Raw genomic sequence first — 16,898 nt, 5'->3', positions numbered from 1 at the left:
CTACCCCCCCCCCCTGCTCTTTTTTTTTTTTTTTTTTTTTTTTTTTTTTTTTTTTTTTTTTTTTTTTTTTTTTAAATATCTGGACGCGGAATTGAACCGTCATCCTCGGGAATGCGAGTCCAGTGTGCTAACCACTTTTTTTATTTTTTTTTTTTTTTTTTTTTTTTTTTTTTTTAAAATATTGAGTCTCCTTCGTCTTGTTGGCGACGAAGCAATCTTTTGTAACAATTTTGTTTTCCAAAGCCAAACTCAAATTTCTTTTTCCTTTAAGAACAAATTATGAGGAATAAATAAGGAAAAGTTTTTTTTTTTGCAAAAGAAAACAAAGACTCCAATTATACCGGTTTCTCCTTCCAGTAAACAAAAATGAGTCTCCTTCGTCTTGTTGGTGAAGAAGCAATCTTTTGTAACAATTTTTTTTTCAAAGCCAAACTCAAATTTTTTTAAAGAACAAATTATGAGGAAAAAATAAGGAAGAGTTTTTATTTTATTTTTTTTTTTTTTAAATACGTAAAGTCGTCATGCGACTTGTAGTTAAAGTCCAGTTCTTTCAGGAGCTCCTGAAGTGCCTCCGCCTACAGTGTGCCGGCTCGTCCAAACGTGTCTTCTCATGGCATATGCGTGGGTTCTGGGTAGCAGATCTATTCAGTTCGGCTCGGTTTATACAGTTTTCAGCTTCTCAGGGCTTGGACGTTCCAGCTACTAGGTGGGTCATCGAAAGTGCACCGTAAGAAATTGGAAAAATATTGTTTATAGCTTGGGTTGCGAATCAGGACGCAGTGTCATTCGTTGAGATAAGTTCAATATCCTAGCATAGACTTGTCACCAGAAGTAAAAAGATAGCAGATCGTGTGGCCACAGATCCAATTCGCAGAGTGAGTTTTGGCGGAGGAGTAGAAAGTCTTATCGGGGTACAAAAGCATGTGGACGTTGATCTGAGTTGGTGTCTGGCGAGTAAGAAACGCCAAAATTTGCTGCGCAAGTGTCCAGATGTCGAACGCTGTGCCACAGTGGAACCGGTGGACATCCGTGTCATCCACTCCACAGTGGGTGCAGAGGGATGAATCGGCTTGATGGATGTGGTGCAGACGATCTCGGTTAACTTGTTTGCCATTCACGGTGATGTACCACACTGATTGAACGTCTGATTCAAGAAAACGCGCATGGATCGCCTTCCATATGTGTCGCCACACGTACTGTGGATACTTACGTTCGATGGGGTTGGATGGGCGGCACTGTTGTAACAATTCGGAGACTATTTTCGTGAGGTACAAACGTGGAAGTGGTAAGGACCGGTAGATATAGCTGAACACCAGGAAAAAACGTTGGATGTAATAAAAGGGGGTTGTAATGGTTGATACCAGTACTGGGGTGGACAAGGAGGCCGGTGCAAAGTTGTGAAGCAGGAGGCTAGTAAGGATCTGCGGGCAACGGTGCCAAAGTTTTAGTTGGGAGCTGACGTATAGTGCCTTGATACGAGTCGGCACGTGGATGAGTCCCACCCCGCCACAATCTTGTTGCAGTGCAAGGGATTCATACTGCACCTTGAATAACATCCCCGAGCTGACGAAGGAGCCGAGAGCCATCAACAGTCGTCTCGCCAGGAGATTTGGGACTGGTAGTACTTGAGCCACGTGTGGTGTACGGGAAGCATGATACATGTTCACGTATTGCGCCCATTAGATAATGTCGAGATCTCATAGCCGGTGATCTGCAAGATTTGCTCTGATTGTCTGTAGCAAGCGTCTACCATTGATAGTCGCTGAGTGGCGCAGGTCTGCTGTGAAATCAAGTCCAAGACACCGTATGGTGGCGGCGATACTAAGGGGGGCAACGCATCTCTCCGGCAAGCCCTCACCAATGAGTAGGACCTTGGATTTTGACACGTTGAGGCAGCTCCCGACACTTCGCCGTAAATCACCACCCATGTCAGTGCTGCTCGTACTTCATCTTCACTGTGCAGATATAGTACTATGTCGTCTGCGTAGGCTGTACAACAAAAACGCTGGCCGTGCACAGCCATACCTTCCAAACGTTGGCACATGCCCTGTAGCAGGGATTCCAAGGCGAAAGCATACAAAATCCTGGAAAGAGGGCAGCCTTGTCGTACAGATCGTGCGATGACCACAGACGGTGTAAGGTGACCATTGTACATCATTTTAGAGGTTGCACTACTCAAAGGTGCATAACCACTGTGACAATACCTCCAGGAAAACCCATATGCTGAAGAACTGTCCGTAAATAGAAATGGTCAACGCGGTAAAAAGACTGGCTAAAGTCCAGTGAAGCCAAGGCGCCAAGGAGATGCTGATAATGCGCTAATGCTATCATGTCTCTGTAATGGCAAAGGGCCATATGGATGTTTTGTCGCCTCCTAGGGAACTCTGGTCGCAGGATGTGACGTAACATGCGACCTTCTTAAGTCGTGATGCCAATAGCCGTGTGAATATTTTCATGTTGCTGTTGAGCAAAGTAATTGGTCGATAGTCCTGGACCCTAGATAACCCGCGTGGTTTATGTACGGGGATAATAATGCCTTCTAGAAAGGCGCTCAGGACCACTGTCCTCGGTGACATCAGCTCTTGTGCGATTGCCATCCATGTGTGTTTGTGAGGCGACCGCTGTTTTTTGATGTGGCCTCCTGAATCAGAATGTGGTCGCCCGTCATCTGACGCCGAACCCATCTGGACAAAGGCAGATGTCGGCAAGACACTGAGGTCGACGTCCATGGTTCCAACAGGAACATCGGTTTCGGTCTGCAACCCAGACGGTCCTGAAGCGAGCACTGGAGGCGACGCCGTGCTGGTGTCATCAGCGCGTTGTGATGCAGCGGGTGGCGTTGACGGTGCTGCTGGTGCAATCGAGATTGGTGCGACGGGGTCCTGTGCAACCTTGGCGTAGGTGATGGGTAAGGACGTGACCGTCGAAGCCTGGGTTTCTTCACGTAACGGCGTCTGTATTAAACGGCGGTGTAAACATTCGGAACGTACATGTCCCTCCTGGCCACATCCTGCGCATGTTCATGGCTGTCCATCGTACATGACGATGGCCCTCACACCGCCAATCAGCAGGTACAATGGGACATGTTTCGTCAGCTCAATTTTTATTTGCCGGACTCCATTTATTACGGGGTAGGTCGTAAATGTCTGCCACTTCTCCATGATGTGACCCAAGATGGTGCCATATGGTTGGAAAGCAGCAATGACCACATCCTGAGGCACCTCGAACAGGAGCTCAAACACCCGCAATGTCCGGAGACCAAATCCAGCATGGGCGACTGTCACAGCACCAATATGTCCATCAGAGTGTTTAAATTTCAGTCCAGTGGCATGACAGTGAATTATGTCATTGAAAATTTCCTCCGTCGACATCATGATGTAGACAACACTTCCAGTGATGGAGAAATGTATGCCGATTACGTTCTGGGGGTTCAAACGTAGATCCTCACGTAGGAACTGTTCGACTTCGAAAGCTCTGGTTGTGGATGATCGGGCTGAAACATTACTTTGATCGTTGCATGGCGATAAGAGTGTGCCATGGTGTACGTTAGTACTGGACTTGATTGACCCAAACACCGCGACGCGGAAGTAAACACCGCCGAGAGCAGAGCGTCGGACGGCGCGCGGAGCAGCTCCGCACGCTAGCACGGCTGCGAGCCGACTGTTGACCCCTAGACCACGGGTGTGATATGTGGTATACAGATTTTTATTTCATTTTCTAGTTCATCTACAGGCATCCCCTAATTAAAATGTTAGTGTCATCTGCAAATTTAATACCTTTTTGGTATCAGGTGGCAGATTATAAATCATATTTAAGTAGCAGGAATAATAGTCAGTGTAGGGTTATATTTTCAGAGGCACATAGTATTAAACAGTGTGTACTTTTTTTTGTTACAAGTACATACTGGTTTGCTCTTGATACTTGACTTCCGTGTTTGTTATTGGTGCAGTAATCCATTGGCATGCTAGTACCCTTAGATCAGGATGTTACAGTTTTAAGGATACAAGCTTGTGCTTTATTACGTAAAATGTCTTTTTGAGGTAGAGATGGGAAAAATGTGACTGATTAAAACCGGTACCAGTATTTTAATTCTGAGAAACTCATATTTTTCAGTATTTGTTTGTCCCAGTTATAAAAAAAAATGTTTTTGTTTTCTACTATAAGGGGCATTCAAAAAGAAATGAGCTGGAGGCATAATTACAGAAACCAGAACCTGTATGTTAGAAGTATTGACCTTGGCTGATGAGACACTTTCCCAGAAACATTGTTGCGTACTTAGAAACTAATTTTTCTTTTCTGTGAAATGTAACAATCTTCAATAACTTTCTTTGAATGTGTCTGAGACATCAGAGAACAGATAGAGTGGTATGTAATTTTGTCTTTGCCATTTCTTATTTCTTGAACAAAGATTTTATTTTTGCCACTTGTTCAAGAAGTAGGTTAATTGACTGTAAGGATTGATAGAGTCAACAAATACCTTGGTTTTACTATTTTGCATACAGTTAAGATACATTTACAAATGTTATCACTGTCAGATGAAAATTATTAACTTTAACTTAGCAACAACATTCAATATTTCCTCCTTGCCTGTAGTATACAGGACTCGCATTCGGGAGGACGACGGTTCAATCCCGTCTCCGCCCATCCTGATTTAGGTTTTCCGTGATTTCCCTAAATCGTTTCAGGATGGTTCCTTTGAAAGGGCACGGCCGATTTCCTTCCCAATCCCTCCCTAACCCGAGCTTGCGCTCCGTCTCTAGTGACCTCGTTGTCGACGGGACATTAAACACTAACTACCACCACCTGTAGTATACAAAAAATTGTTATCTTATTTAAACTTTCTCTTACTTTTGTGAAATATGCATTAAATATATTTTCTACTTTGGGATGTAATATTTTGAGTTTTTCTGAGTTATTCCGTAGGCTAATACACTGTCCAGTCACATTAATGAACCACTTGCCAAAAGCCTGGCTAATGACCTGTGTAGAAGAAAGGCAGTGAGATTCTGGAAGGTACTGACAGGAATGTGGTGCAGTGCCAACCCCATTATTATGGGGAACTGTGCTAGGTTTCTCGGTCAAGAATCCATGATGTGAATAGCTGGATTGAAGTGGCCCCACAGAGTCTCTATTGGGTTTAAATCCAGGGGATTGGTGGGCAGCAGAGTATAGTAAACTCATCCTGGTGCTCTTTAAACCATATGCATACACTGAAAACTGTGTGACATGTTGTGTTGCCCTGATGGTAGATTCCATTGCGCTGAGGAAAAACAAACTGCATATAGGAGTGGACATGATCCCCAAGGATAATGCATATTTTTGTTGATCAATTGTGCCTTCCAGAATAATAAGATCACCCAGGGAATGCCACAAAAATACTACCCAGACAATAATGTCCCCTACTGGTAGGAGGGTATTTATTTTCAGACATTTCACACTTTACATACCCATGGCCATCTGTCAGATGGAGCATAAAATGTGATTCATCAGAAAATGCCACCTGTCACCACTCAGTGAATGTCCAGTTCATGCACTGGTGTGCAAAATTCCAGTCTTAATTGCCAGTGAACAGTAGTAAGCATGTGTGCATGAGCCAGGCACCTAATGCAAAGACCCATATGCAGCAACATTTGCAGAACGGTAATTGAGGAGACACTTTTGGTAGCCCCTTGGTTCATCTGGGCAGCCAGTTGCTCAAGGAAAACTTGAAAATTTGTGGTAAGGTCTTATGGGACCAAACTGCTTAGGTCATCAGTCCCTAAACTTATGCACTATTTAATCTAACTTAAGCTAATTTATGCTAAGGATGACACAAACACCCATACCCATGCCCGAACTCGAACTTCTGAACAGAGAGGGGACAGGGATGGGAGCCCCGCGGACTGTGACTTGCCTTAGATGCTACGCACGTCTGTTCACCCATACATAATTCTGCATCTGTCATTACTCCTGTTGTCTATGGTCTGTGGTGCAGCACAATTGCTTTGGTGTCAGTTTTGGGGAGCACCATTTTGCCATTCACAGTATACTTTGACCACCACAGCAGGTGAAGAGTTTACAGACTTAGCCATTTTGGGAATGCTTCCACCCTTGGCCCAAACACCAAGATCTTGACCTTTCGGAGTCACGTAAATTGCTCCATTTTGACATTACGACAAAGACTGCACTGTTTTCTGTTCCCCCACCCCTCCCCCTTGACGTGCTTTCTGTATCCTCCACTGCTGGTGCTGCCACCTGCCATCTGTGAATGGTAATTGCACATTGATATTAAACATATGTGATGGTCACATTAATATGACTGGACTGTGAACAATATTTTTCATGTATTTTTTCTTACAGTGGCATGTGTTACTTTCAGTTGGTTTAGAGTATTTAGTATCAGGTACTTAGCTATTCTAATAATTTTGCTTGAATTCTGTTTGTACCTTTCAAATAAGCCTCAATATGTGGTTGTGATTCTGTTTGATTAGATATTTCATAAAATAACGTTTCTCAGGGTATACCTCTGTACTTAATGTATGCACTAAAATTTCATTGGTGCTTCTGCTCTTACAAACTTCCTCCAATGGTTCACACAGCAGCCCTCAGTTTTTAAATGACTTTTGATGCAAAAAGCACTTGAAAAGTTATGGTTCCTCATTGAGCAATCAAGAGATACTTGTTGGGAACTGTTTGGATCAGGAAACAGACTAGTATGAAAGATATAATTATGACTGTAGTAGCCACATGAAAGGATAGTAAATGGGACAAGAGTGTTCTTCACAGCATTCAAAGAAATAAGAAAGCCCATGACAAAAGCCAATGTTAAATGGGTAGAGGACATTATAAAACAAGCAGGAACAACATAGATGCATATAACTGAAAGCAGGGTCTAACAAATTCTAGAGGAGACCCTTATCCTGCAGAGTGTGATTGTTATAACATCTATGCCTGACATAATCCAATTACTCCTTTCATTTATGCTCATCATTTTTCAAAGTAATAGCATAACATGCTAAGTAATGCATTATACTTTTCTTTGTTCTCCTGCACTTATAAGCTTCCCACATGTTACGATGTCAGTAATCTGTACAGGCCGGTCCATTACAGGGACATATGACACAAGTGACACCCAATTACCTGACCACGTTCAAAGTCCATAAGCTCCACGGAGTGACTCATTCTGCTCTCTCATGATGTCTAATGACTACTGAGGTTGCTGCTATGGAATACCTGGCAGTAGGTGGCAGGACAAACACCTAACATGGAAAATGTATGTTTTGTGGGGTGTCTGGATACTTTTCATCACATTGTGTATTTATATTTGTTAATATTCTGAGGTTGTACACAGTTTCAGGGAGAGCATAAGGGAATGATTGACAAGAATGGGGGAAAGAAATACAGTAGAAGAAGAATGGGTAGCTTTGGGGGATGAAGTAGTGAAGGCAGCAGAGGATCAAGTAGGTAAAAAAACAGAAGAAAAACACAGAAGAAATACTGAATTTAATTGATGAAAGGAGAAAATATAAAAATGCAGTACATGAAGCAGGCAAAAAGGAATACAAACATCTCAAAAATCAGATCGACAGAAAGTGCAAAATGGCTAAGCAGGCATGCTTAGAGGACAAAATTAAGGATGTAGAGGCTTATCTCACTAGGGACATGATAGATACTGCCTACAGGAAAATTAAAGAGACCTTTGGAGAAAAGAGAACCACTTGTATGAATATAAAGAGCTCAGATGGAAACGCAGTTCTAAACAAAGAAGGGAAAGCAGAAAGGTGGAAGGAGTATATAGAGGGACTATACAAGGACAATGTATTTGAGGGCAATGTTATAGAAAGGGAAGAGGATGTAAATGGAGATGAAATGGGAGATACGATACTGCGTGAAGAGTTTGATAGAACACTGAAAGACCTAAGTCAAAACAAGGCCCCCGGAGTAGACAACATTCCATTAGAACTACTGACAGCCTTGGGAGAGCCAGTCCTGACAAAATTCACTATCTGGTGAGCAAAATGTGTGAGACAGGCGAAATACCCTCAGACTTCAAGAAGAATATAATAATTCCAATCCCAAAGAAAACAGGTGTTGACAGATGTGAAAATTACCGAACTATCAGTTTAATAAGTCACAGCTGCAAAACACTAACATGAATTCTTTACAGATGAATGGAAAAATTGGTAGAAAAATTGGAAGATCAGTTTGGATTCAGTAGAAATTTTGGAACACATGAGGCAATACTGACCCTACGACTTATCTGAGAAGCTAGATTAAGAAAAGGCAAACCTACAATTCTAGCATTTGTAGACTTGGAGAAATCTTTTGACAATGTTGATTGGAATACTCTATTTCAAATTTTGAAGGTGGCGGGGGTGAAATACAGGGAGCGAAAGGCTATTTACAATTTGTACAGAAACCAGATGGCAGTTATAAGAGATGAGGGACATGAAAGGGAAGCAGTGGTTGGGAAGGGAATGAGACAGGGTTGTAGCCTCTCCCCGATGTTATTCAATCTGTATATTGAGCAAACAAAAGAAAAATTCGAAGTAGGTATTAAAATCCATGGAGAAGAAATAAAAACTTTGTTGTTCGCCGATGAATTGTAATTCTGTCAGAGACAGCAAACGACTTGGAAGAGCAGTTGAACAGAATGGACAGTGTTTTGAAAGGAGGATATAGGATGAACATCAACAAAAGCAAAACGAGGATAATGGAATGTAGTCGAATTAAGTCAGGTGATGATGACGGAATTAGATTAGGAAATGAGACACTTAAAGTAGTAAATGAGTTTTGCTGTTTGGGGAGAAAAATAACTGATGATGGTCGAAGTAGAGAGGATATAAAATGTAGACTGGCAATGGCAAGGAAAGTGTTTCTGAAGAAGAGAAATTTGTTAACATCGAGTATAGATTTAAATGTCAGGATGTCATTTCTGAAAGTATTTGTATGGAGTGTAGCCATGCATGGATGTGAAAGATGGGCGATAAATAGTTTGGACAAGAAGAAAATAGAAGCTTTCAAAATGTGGTGCTACAGAAGAATGCTGAAGATTGGATGGGTAGACCTCACAACTAATGAGGAGGTATTGAATAGGATTGGGGAGAAGAGGAGTTTGTGGCACAACTTTATTAGAAGAAGGGATCGGTTGGTAGGACATGTTCTGAGGCATCAAGGGATCACCAATTTCAGCGTGGAGGGTAAAAATCGTAGAGGGGGACCAACAGATGAGTACACTAAGCAGATTCAGAAGGATGTAGGCTGCAGTACATACTGGAGATGAAGAAGCTTGCACAGCTTAGAGTAGCATGGAGAGCTGCATCAAACCAGTCTCAGGACTGAAGACCACAAACAACAACAATATTCTGTCAATGACTGAGGCTGGTGTCATTGTCATTCATGTTGTAATGTCTGTCATAGGTTTTAAATTAAATTTTTATTGCTGGTTCAGAGGACCAGTTTTTAATTTTGGTTCTTGTTTAGAAGTCAGTATTATAAGCCCAACATATACAAGGACTATTCAGAAAATAACAGACATTTTAGTCTGTCGCAGCAGTGGGTGGGTCTACAGCCACCATCTTAGTTCAGTAATGTTCTTACACTCAGTACGTTTCCAGTGTCCAGAGGTCTAAATCTCTGCTACTTTGTTTTCTGTGACATATTAAAATGTGCACCGCAATAGAAAATTCCACCACTTGTGAAGTATGTTCTTTGATTAGGTTTTTGTTGGAAAAAAACTGCAAACCAATTGAAATTTATCATGACTTTTGCAATGTGTATGGAAGAGGAGTAATGAGCGAAATAAAAGCGAGGCAGTAGTGCACAGTGCATAGTGCACAGTGATGACCACACTGGTAGGCCTAGCCTTGAGTCTGATGAACTGGTGATCAAAATCAATGACAAAATTAGTGAAAACCATCATTTCACAATTACATAACTTTCACAATTTTTCCCTAAATTTCACAGAGTTTAGTGCTTGAAATTGTCACAGAGAAGAATGGTTACCACAAATTTTGTGCTAGGTGGATTACAGAAATCATGTTAGAAGACCACTAAAAACAGAGACTGTATGCAACACCAATCTTTCTCAAAGATTACAAGCACAATGTTAACAAAGTTATTGACTGCATCATAACTGTGGATGAGACTTGAGTGGAGGATGTCAATTGTGAAACAAAAAGGCAGTCAATAGAATGGGGACACAAATTCTCTCAATGAACCAAGGAAGTGCTTGCAAACACTGTCCGGAAGAAAGATCATGGATGCTGTGTTTTGGGACTCTGAGAGAGTGGTTCTCATTGATTTCCTTTGACATGGCACAAAAATTGCCTCAGAGAGGTGTTTTCAAACACTCACAAAGTTAAGGTGGATGATTCAAAACAAGTGTCATGGAAAACATAGTGCAAAATGCATGTCCACATATGGCTAATTGTACCTGAGAGCTCCTACAGGCTTTTGGATGGGAGATGTTTGATCATCCACCATACACCCCAGATTTGGTACCAAGCAACTACTACCTCTTCCCAACAATGGAGACATGGCTCACTACACAAAGCTTTGATATAACACCGATCTGTATGCTGGTATAAACCAGTACTTGTGACCACAGGCAGCAGAGTTCTACAGATACGGTAATGGAAAAACTTGTACCATGCTATAATAAGTGCCTCAATTTGAATGGTAGTTATATAGTTTATCTAGCTTAAGAGTACGTCTTCAAAATGTATATAATAAAATTTGGTTTTTCAATATTGATAATTTTTTACTTAAAAACATCTGTTTCTTTCTGGATATCTCTCATATTTTTTCAGCTTGTGCACACTTCAGTCCAGGCCTTTCCTTGCAAGTCTAATAAAAGACAAGCTACAGATTTTTAGCTGAGTTATAGAAATCAGATTGTGTCAAGAACCCAACTCAGCCATAAGCAGTATCTTGTGGCCAAAAGCATTTCGCAGTTTGATTGTAGTCCAGACTCTGAGCACCTTGGATATTGCAATTTTCAATATTAAAGAAACATATGACTTGATTACATGTTGAAATATTGTAATCCACATGAAGTCATGGAACATTGTATTGTGATAATCTACTAGTGACTCACCATGACTGAGCAAGGATGGTACTAAGTATCTATGGCTAGATGAAGTATTTATAATATTTAGTGATATACACATGCCTTCACTATGAATCAGTCTATCTATCTGTGAAAACTATATCTAAGTCCCTCCAGCAGTTCCTGAGATTAGCCTTCACATAAAGACAGAAAAAACAGTGGGGGTTCAGTTTAAAACACACACATCAAAAAATGTTTTTCATCACCTCAGTTCTAAGAGTTCCGCAACCTGTACAGAAAACTGGAATAGAGATCGACATAAACATCATTTCTGCCCTTTTTACTGCTCATGAAAACCACACATTGCATGTTGTACCACCAAACAGTGAGACCTTCAGAGATGGTGGTCCAGATTACTGTACACACCGGTACCTCTAATACCCAGTAGCATGTCCCCTTGCATTGATACATGCCTGTATTCATCTTGGCATACTATCCACAAGTTCATCAAGGCACTGTTGGTCCAGATTGCCCCACTCCTCAATGTTGATTTAGTGGTAGATCCCTCTGAGTGGTTGCTGGGTTACATCGTCCATAAACAGCCCTTTTCAGTCTATTGCAGGCATTTTCGAAAGGGTTCGTGCCTGGAGAACATGCTGGCCACTCTGTTCGAGCAATGTCATCATCTTGAAGGAAGTCATTCACAAGATGTGCATGATGGGGGTGCAAATTGTCATCCATGAAGACAAATGCCTCGCCAATATGGTTGCACTATTGGTCGGAGGATGGTATTCACATATTGTACAGCCTTATGTGACCACCAACAGCATACGTCAGCCCCACATAATGCCACCCCAAAAGAAGCAGGGAACCTCCACCTTGCTGCACTTGCTGGACAGTGTGTAGAACGCATTCAGCCTGACCGGGCTGCCTCCAAACACATCTGTACCACACTGTATGGTGTCGTGGTTGCAAAGATGGACTTCGACAAGGACATTGGGAATGAAGTTGTGCATCATGCAGCCTGTTACGTACAGCCTGAGTCATAACATGACATCCTGCAGCTGCATGAAAAGCATTATTCAACATGGTGGCTTAGGTGTCAGGCTTCCCCCAAGCCATAATCCATAGGTAGCAGCAATCCACTGCAAGCCTGAGTGAGGCATGGCATCGACAGTTTCTGTTTCTCTGTATCTCCTCCATGTCCGAACAACATCACTTTGGTTCACTCTGAGATGCCTGGACACTTCCCTTGTTGAGAGCCCTTCCAGGCACAAAGTAACAATTTGAATATGATTGAACTGCAGTATTGTCCATCTAGGCATGGTTGAACTACAGACAAATGAGCCTTGTACCTCCTTCCTGGTGGAATGACTGGAACTGATCGGCTCTTGTACCCCTCTGTCTAATAGGCACTGCTCATGCATGTTTGTTTACATTTTTGGGTGGGTTTAGTGACATCTCTGAACAGGCAAAAGGACTGTGTCTGTGACACAGTATCCACAGTCAACCTCTATCTTCAGGAGTCTGGGAACCAGGGTGATGCAAAACTTTTTTTGATGTGTGTGTGTACTTTCCTCATGAATCAATCTGTCTACTAGTGGAAACTTATAAAAATTACTCCATTAGCTTCTGAGATTAATCTTCATGTATGGACAGAAAAATACAGCAGAGGATTTTAATTTATAATATCTATAGATTCTAGTGAGGTTTCGAAATTCTCTGAATTAGCTCATAGCTCCTGATGTCACTCCAAACACCAATAAAATATGGATCAGATAAACATACATATATTACAAACTCATCATTACATGAAATAATTGGTTATGCCTCTGCTGTAAGTTTAGTACTACCATTTATTTCAGTTACCAGACAAGTTATTGACTGATTTTTCACCTGCAGCATATTGCAAGTAAGTCATCATTAGTTTGTGGTAACAAAATATACACATAAAGCTTCCTAGTGAATCAGATTGTCTGTTAGTGAAAACTGTATCAAAATCCATATTGTGGTTCCTGAGCTTAGCATGAACATGCAGACAAAAACCATGGCAGTGGAGTTTAATTAATAACATGTATAGATCTTCACTCCTACCTTGGTATGATGTGTAGTCAAATTTTGATATAATACTGACTAGTTTAGGGTATTACTTTCTGCACTGTTTAACATCATATTCTCATACCAAATTTAATTTTCTTCATCAATGTGCATATAATTTTAAGTGCATGAGCTGAGATGTCTCTTGAAACAATTAAATTATAGCTTCATCGTTTCTTCATCCACTCTAAATGACCAGAAATGCTTACTTTTAGTTCCAATTTATGCATAGCATATTTTTGTTTTTGTGGGAGTGATACATTTATACATTAACTAAGAAAGGTTTTTATTTTGCAGCTTTAACATTGAAGTTAACTGAAAATTCAAAAATGACGGGAAAATTCACTTACATACTAGTAGTGCTGGTTTCGCTGCAATCATCAGTTCATGGAAGAGCATACTATGAACAAGAAAGCTATGGACCAGCATCCAATCATGTTGAGAATTTAACTGAAGGAAATTTCTCCTATGTTGCTTTGGAGGAAGTGAATGTTCACCATGGAGTACATGTTGCTAGTTGGCGTTGGGATGAACTAGGCTTGTTCTTCACTTTTACAATCTTTATTGTAGTCACAGGACTAGCAAAAGTTGGTGAGTATTACTTAATATTTTACTATTCTCAGCAATCAGTGTATGTTGTATGGAAGAAGATCCCATTCATTGCTGTTGTGGTCTTCAGTCCAAAGACTGGTTTCATGCAGCACTCCCACTACTCTATTCTGTGCAAGTCTCTTCATCTTTGAGTTACTACTGCAACCTACATGCCTTTGAACCTACTTACTGTGTTTGTCTCTTGGTCCCCCTTTACAATATTTACCACCCACACTTTCCTTGAATATTAAACTGATGATTCATTGAAGTCTCTGAATATATCCTATCAACCAATCTTCCAGTTAGCAGGTGATGTTTGTAGAAACTACTGGCACCTGTTTTGAACACAAGTAAGGTAGATTTTTCCTGCACATTGGTCAGAGGCCTGATGTAATAAAATTCTGAAACTGGTTGTCAATTAAAATAAGGTTGAAAACTGATGGCTGAAAGGTATTTAATTTGACATCCTTTATCAAACAACTGAGTCCCTCAACCATTTTAAAAAAGATGGACATACAGAGAATCCTTTCTTTTAGTCACATTATGCCAAAAAGTTCTTTTCTCCCCATTTCTATTCAGTACTTACTCATTAGTTACGTGATCTAGCAATCTAATATTCAGCCTTCTTCAGTAACACCACATTTCAGAGGCTTCTGTTATCTTCTTTTGTGAACTGCTTATCACCTGTGTTTCACTTTGATAAAAGGCTACACATCAGACAAATACCTTCAGAAAAGACATCCTAAAACTTAAATTTATATTCAGTGTTAACAAATTCCTCTTCTTCAGAAGTTCTTTTCTTGCTAGTGCCAGTCTACATTTTATATCTTCTCTACTTCACCCATTATCAGTTATTTTACTTCTCAAATAGCAAAATCATCAACTGCTATTAGTGTCTCATTTCCTAATCTAGCTCCCTTAGCATTGCCTTTATGTATAGTTCCAAAAATAAGATGTTAACATTAGGAAGTAGAGAAGAATTTTGTTTGAGGCATAAAAATTAATACTTGTATTAATTCACTAAAATGTATACTGCTGCATGTGTCAGAAGTGGAAAAAGCATATGAGTTTATACTGTTTACAAGCCAAAGTTTTAAAATCAATACTTTTATGCTTGTAGATTGATATTCAATGCAACACCAATGTACAGTTGAAGTGTAGATGCCTCCTTATTGAAGGCAGTAGCTCATGTTGGTATGGACCTTCCAGTCAGAGTGTTAGATTCATGAACATTTCACAAGATCCCACAGACCTTGGGGACCTTGTAGTAGGATGTGAAGTTGTACTATTTTGCAGTTGTACTAAATATGATTGAGACTGTAAGGCTGTTGACCAGTTACAGTGCCTCACATGTCTTGTTGAATTTCATCTTCTCTAATCTTCCTCCTATCATTATATGATGTTGTAATCAGTTATTAAGTAAATGTGTGGATCACTGTCAAATTTACTTTTTTTCTCTTTATATTTATTGATACTGAACTCAGCCATGATGATCAGTAATATGTAATATGAAATGGAATGATCCCATAGGCTAAAGCGGATGGCAGACTTCAGTTTATTGGTAGAATACTAGAGGAGTGCAATCAATCTACAAAGGAGATTGCTTACAAATCACACACAACCAGTTCTAAAATTAAAGTTTTGTATTTGTGGAGATTCACAGCCTCCATATGTTGAATAAGCATTAACACTACCTGTAGTACGCTGTAATGTGATTTTTTAAAATTTTATAACCATGCAATTACCTAATTTCAATCTTTATATTAATGTGAGTTGTGAAAGTGTTATTGACACATGGCAATGTATGCAGAAAATTAAGTGCATTTCCAAGCTGGTTTTACAGGTGCTTGACAATGACAATCTGTCAAAATTAGCTAATTGCATGATTAAAAAATCACATTACAGCCTGCTACAGCCCATGAATCTTCCTGGCAGATTAAAACTGTGTGCTGGACTGAGACTTGAACTCAGGACCTTTGCATTTCGTGGGCAAGTGCTCTACCATCTGAGCTACCCAAGCACAACTCACACCCCATCTTCACAGCTTTGCTTCTGCCAGTACCTCGTCTCCTACAAGAAATAAACCTTCAAATTCCCAGAAGACTGTCACCAAGAGTTAACTGACTGTGGATGCAGCTTTGAACTTTGTCTGCTGAGGGGAGGTGGTGTGGCAATTTGTTTCTGGTTCCAGGTGATGAAGCCATGTTTCATCACCTGTGACGATCTTCAACAAAAAATTGTCATAATGTGCAAGCAATTCCACAAAGATGGTCCATCTTTGCTCCTTATGTTCTTCTGTTAGGTGTCAAGTAACTCAACAGGCACACACCTTTAAATACCCCAACTGGTAGACGAGTGTGTCAGCACTACCAACAGAGACATCCAGTTGTTCAGCAAAGTGTTTGACTGTGATCTGTTGATCACCTTGAATGAGAGTGTCTGCATGTTCCAATGTTGGATAAGTTTGCACAACCTTTTTGCGATGATGGCAGACACCTTTCCCAACAACTCATCATGCTTTTGCTCACTGTCAGATCTCTGTTGAAATTCTGCTAGTGCCTATGACTACCTGTGACACTCTGGTTTTCTGCCAAAAGAAATTGAATGACAGCTCTCTGATAGGAATGCACCTCAATTACAGAAGCCATTTTGAAGGTGGCATATAGCACTGCCTTCTATGAGAACATAATGAAACTATAAGAGCTGAATCAGGAATATTTTAAAATGTTCCACAACAAATTATGCATTTTTGCAAACAAAATTTCCCCTGAAAAAAAAAAAGTGTTGCATTACTTTTTCAACACCCCTCATGTGTTACACAATACTGAATTGGTAAGTGACTTACTGTATGTTCCTGCCAATTAGTGTTTACAATGTGTGCTAATTATTAATAACCTTTATCATCTGCATGCAGTTGAACATAAAAGCAGTGTTTGTTGTGTATGTGGAAACAGAATACTGCCTGACTCTAGGACAACTGCTAGCAATGTCTGACCCTGGTTATCTGACAAAAATCAAATATTTTTTGAGACATTGCGTCATCCTCATTGTGTGCACAGATTGGACTGTCAGTGGAATTTTCTTTCTTATTAAGACCTTATGCCTGAGCCAACTATACCAACTATCAACTCTCCATCAACTGCAGCACCCCTGTTCATCATGACAGTTATCTCTAATTCAG

At 40.5% G+C, this 16,898-nt stretch overlaps 1 protein-coding gene across 3 annotated transcripts in view; it reads left to right on the top strand.

Moving 5' to 3' along the window:
* The window catches only part of LOC126365988 (sodium/hydrogen exchanger 2-like), a 457,436-nt gene that overhangs the window by 289,387 nt on the left and 151,151 nt on the right, over positions 1-16,898 (top strand). For all 3 annotated transcript variants that reach the window (XM_050008801.1, XM_050008803.1, XM_050008802.1), the window contains one exon: positions 13,424-13,717. In XM_050008801.1, the coding sequence (XP_049864758.1) occupies positions 13,456-13,717 (262 nt within the window). In that variant the 5' untranslated portion in view covers positions 13,424-13,455. The remainder of the gene's footprint in view (positions 1-13,423; positions 13,718-16,898) is intronic.

Source organism: Schistocerca gregaria, chromosome 4 (genome assembly GCF_023897955.1).
Source record: "Schistocerca gregaria isolate iqSchGreg1 chromosome 4, iqSchGreg1.2, whole genome shotgun sequence".
NCBI classification, from domain to species: domain Eukaryota; kingdom Metazoa; phylum Arthropoda; class Insecta; order Orthoptera; family Acrididae; genus Schistocerca; species Schistocerca gregaria.
This window is presented reverse-complemented; position numbering and strand designations above follow the sequence as displayed.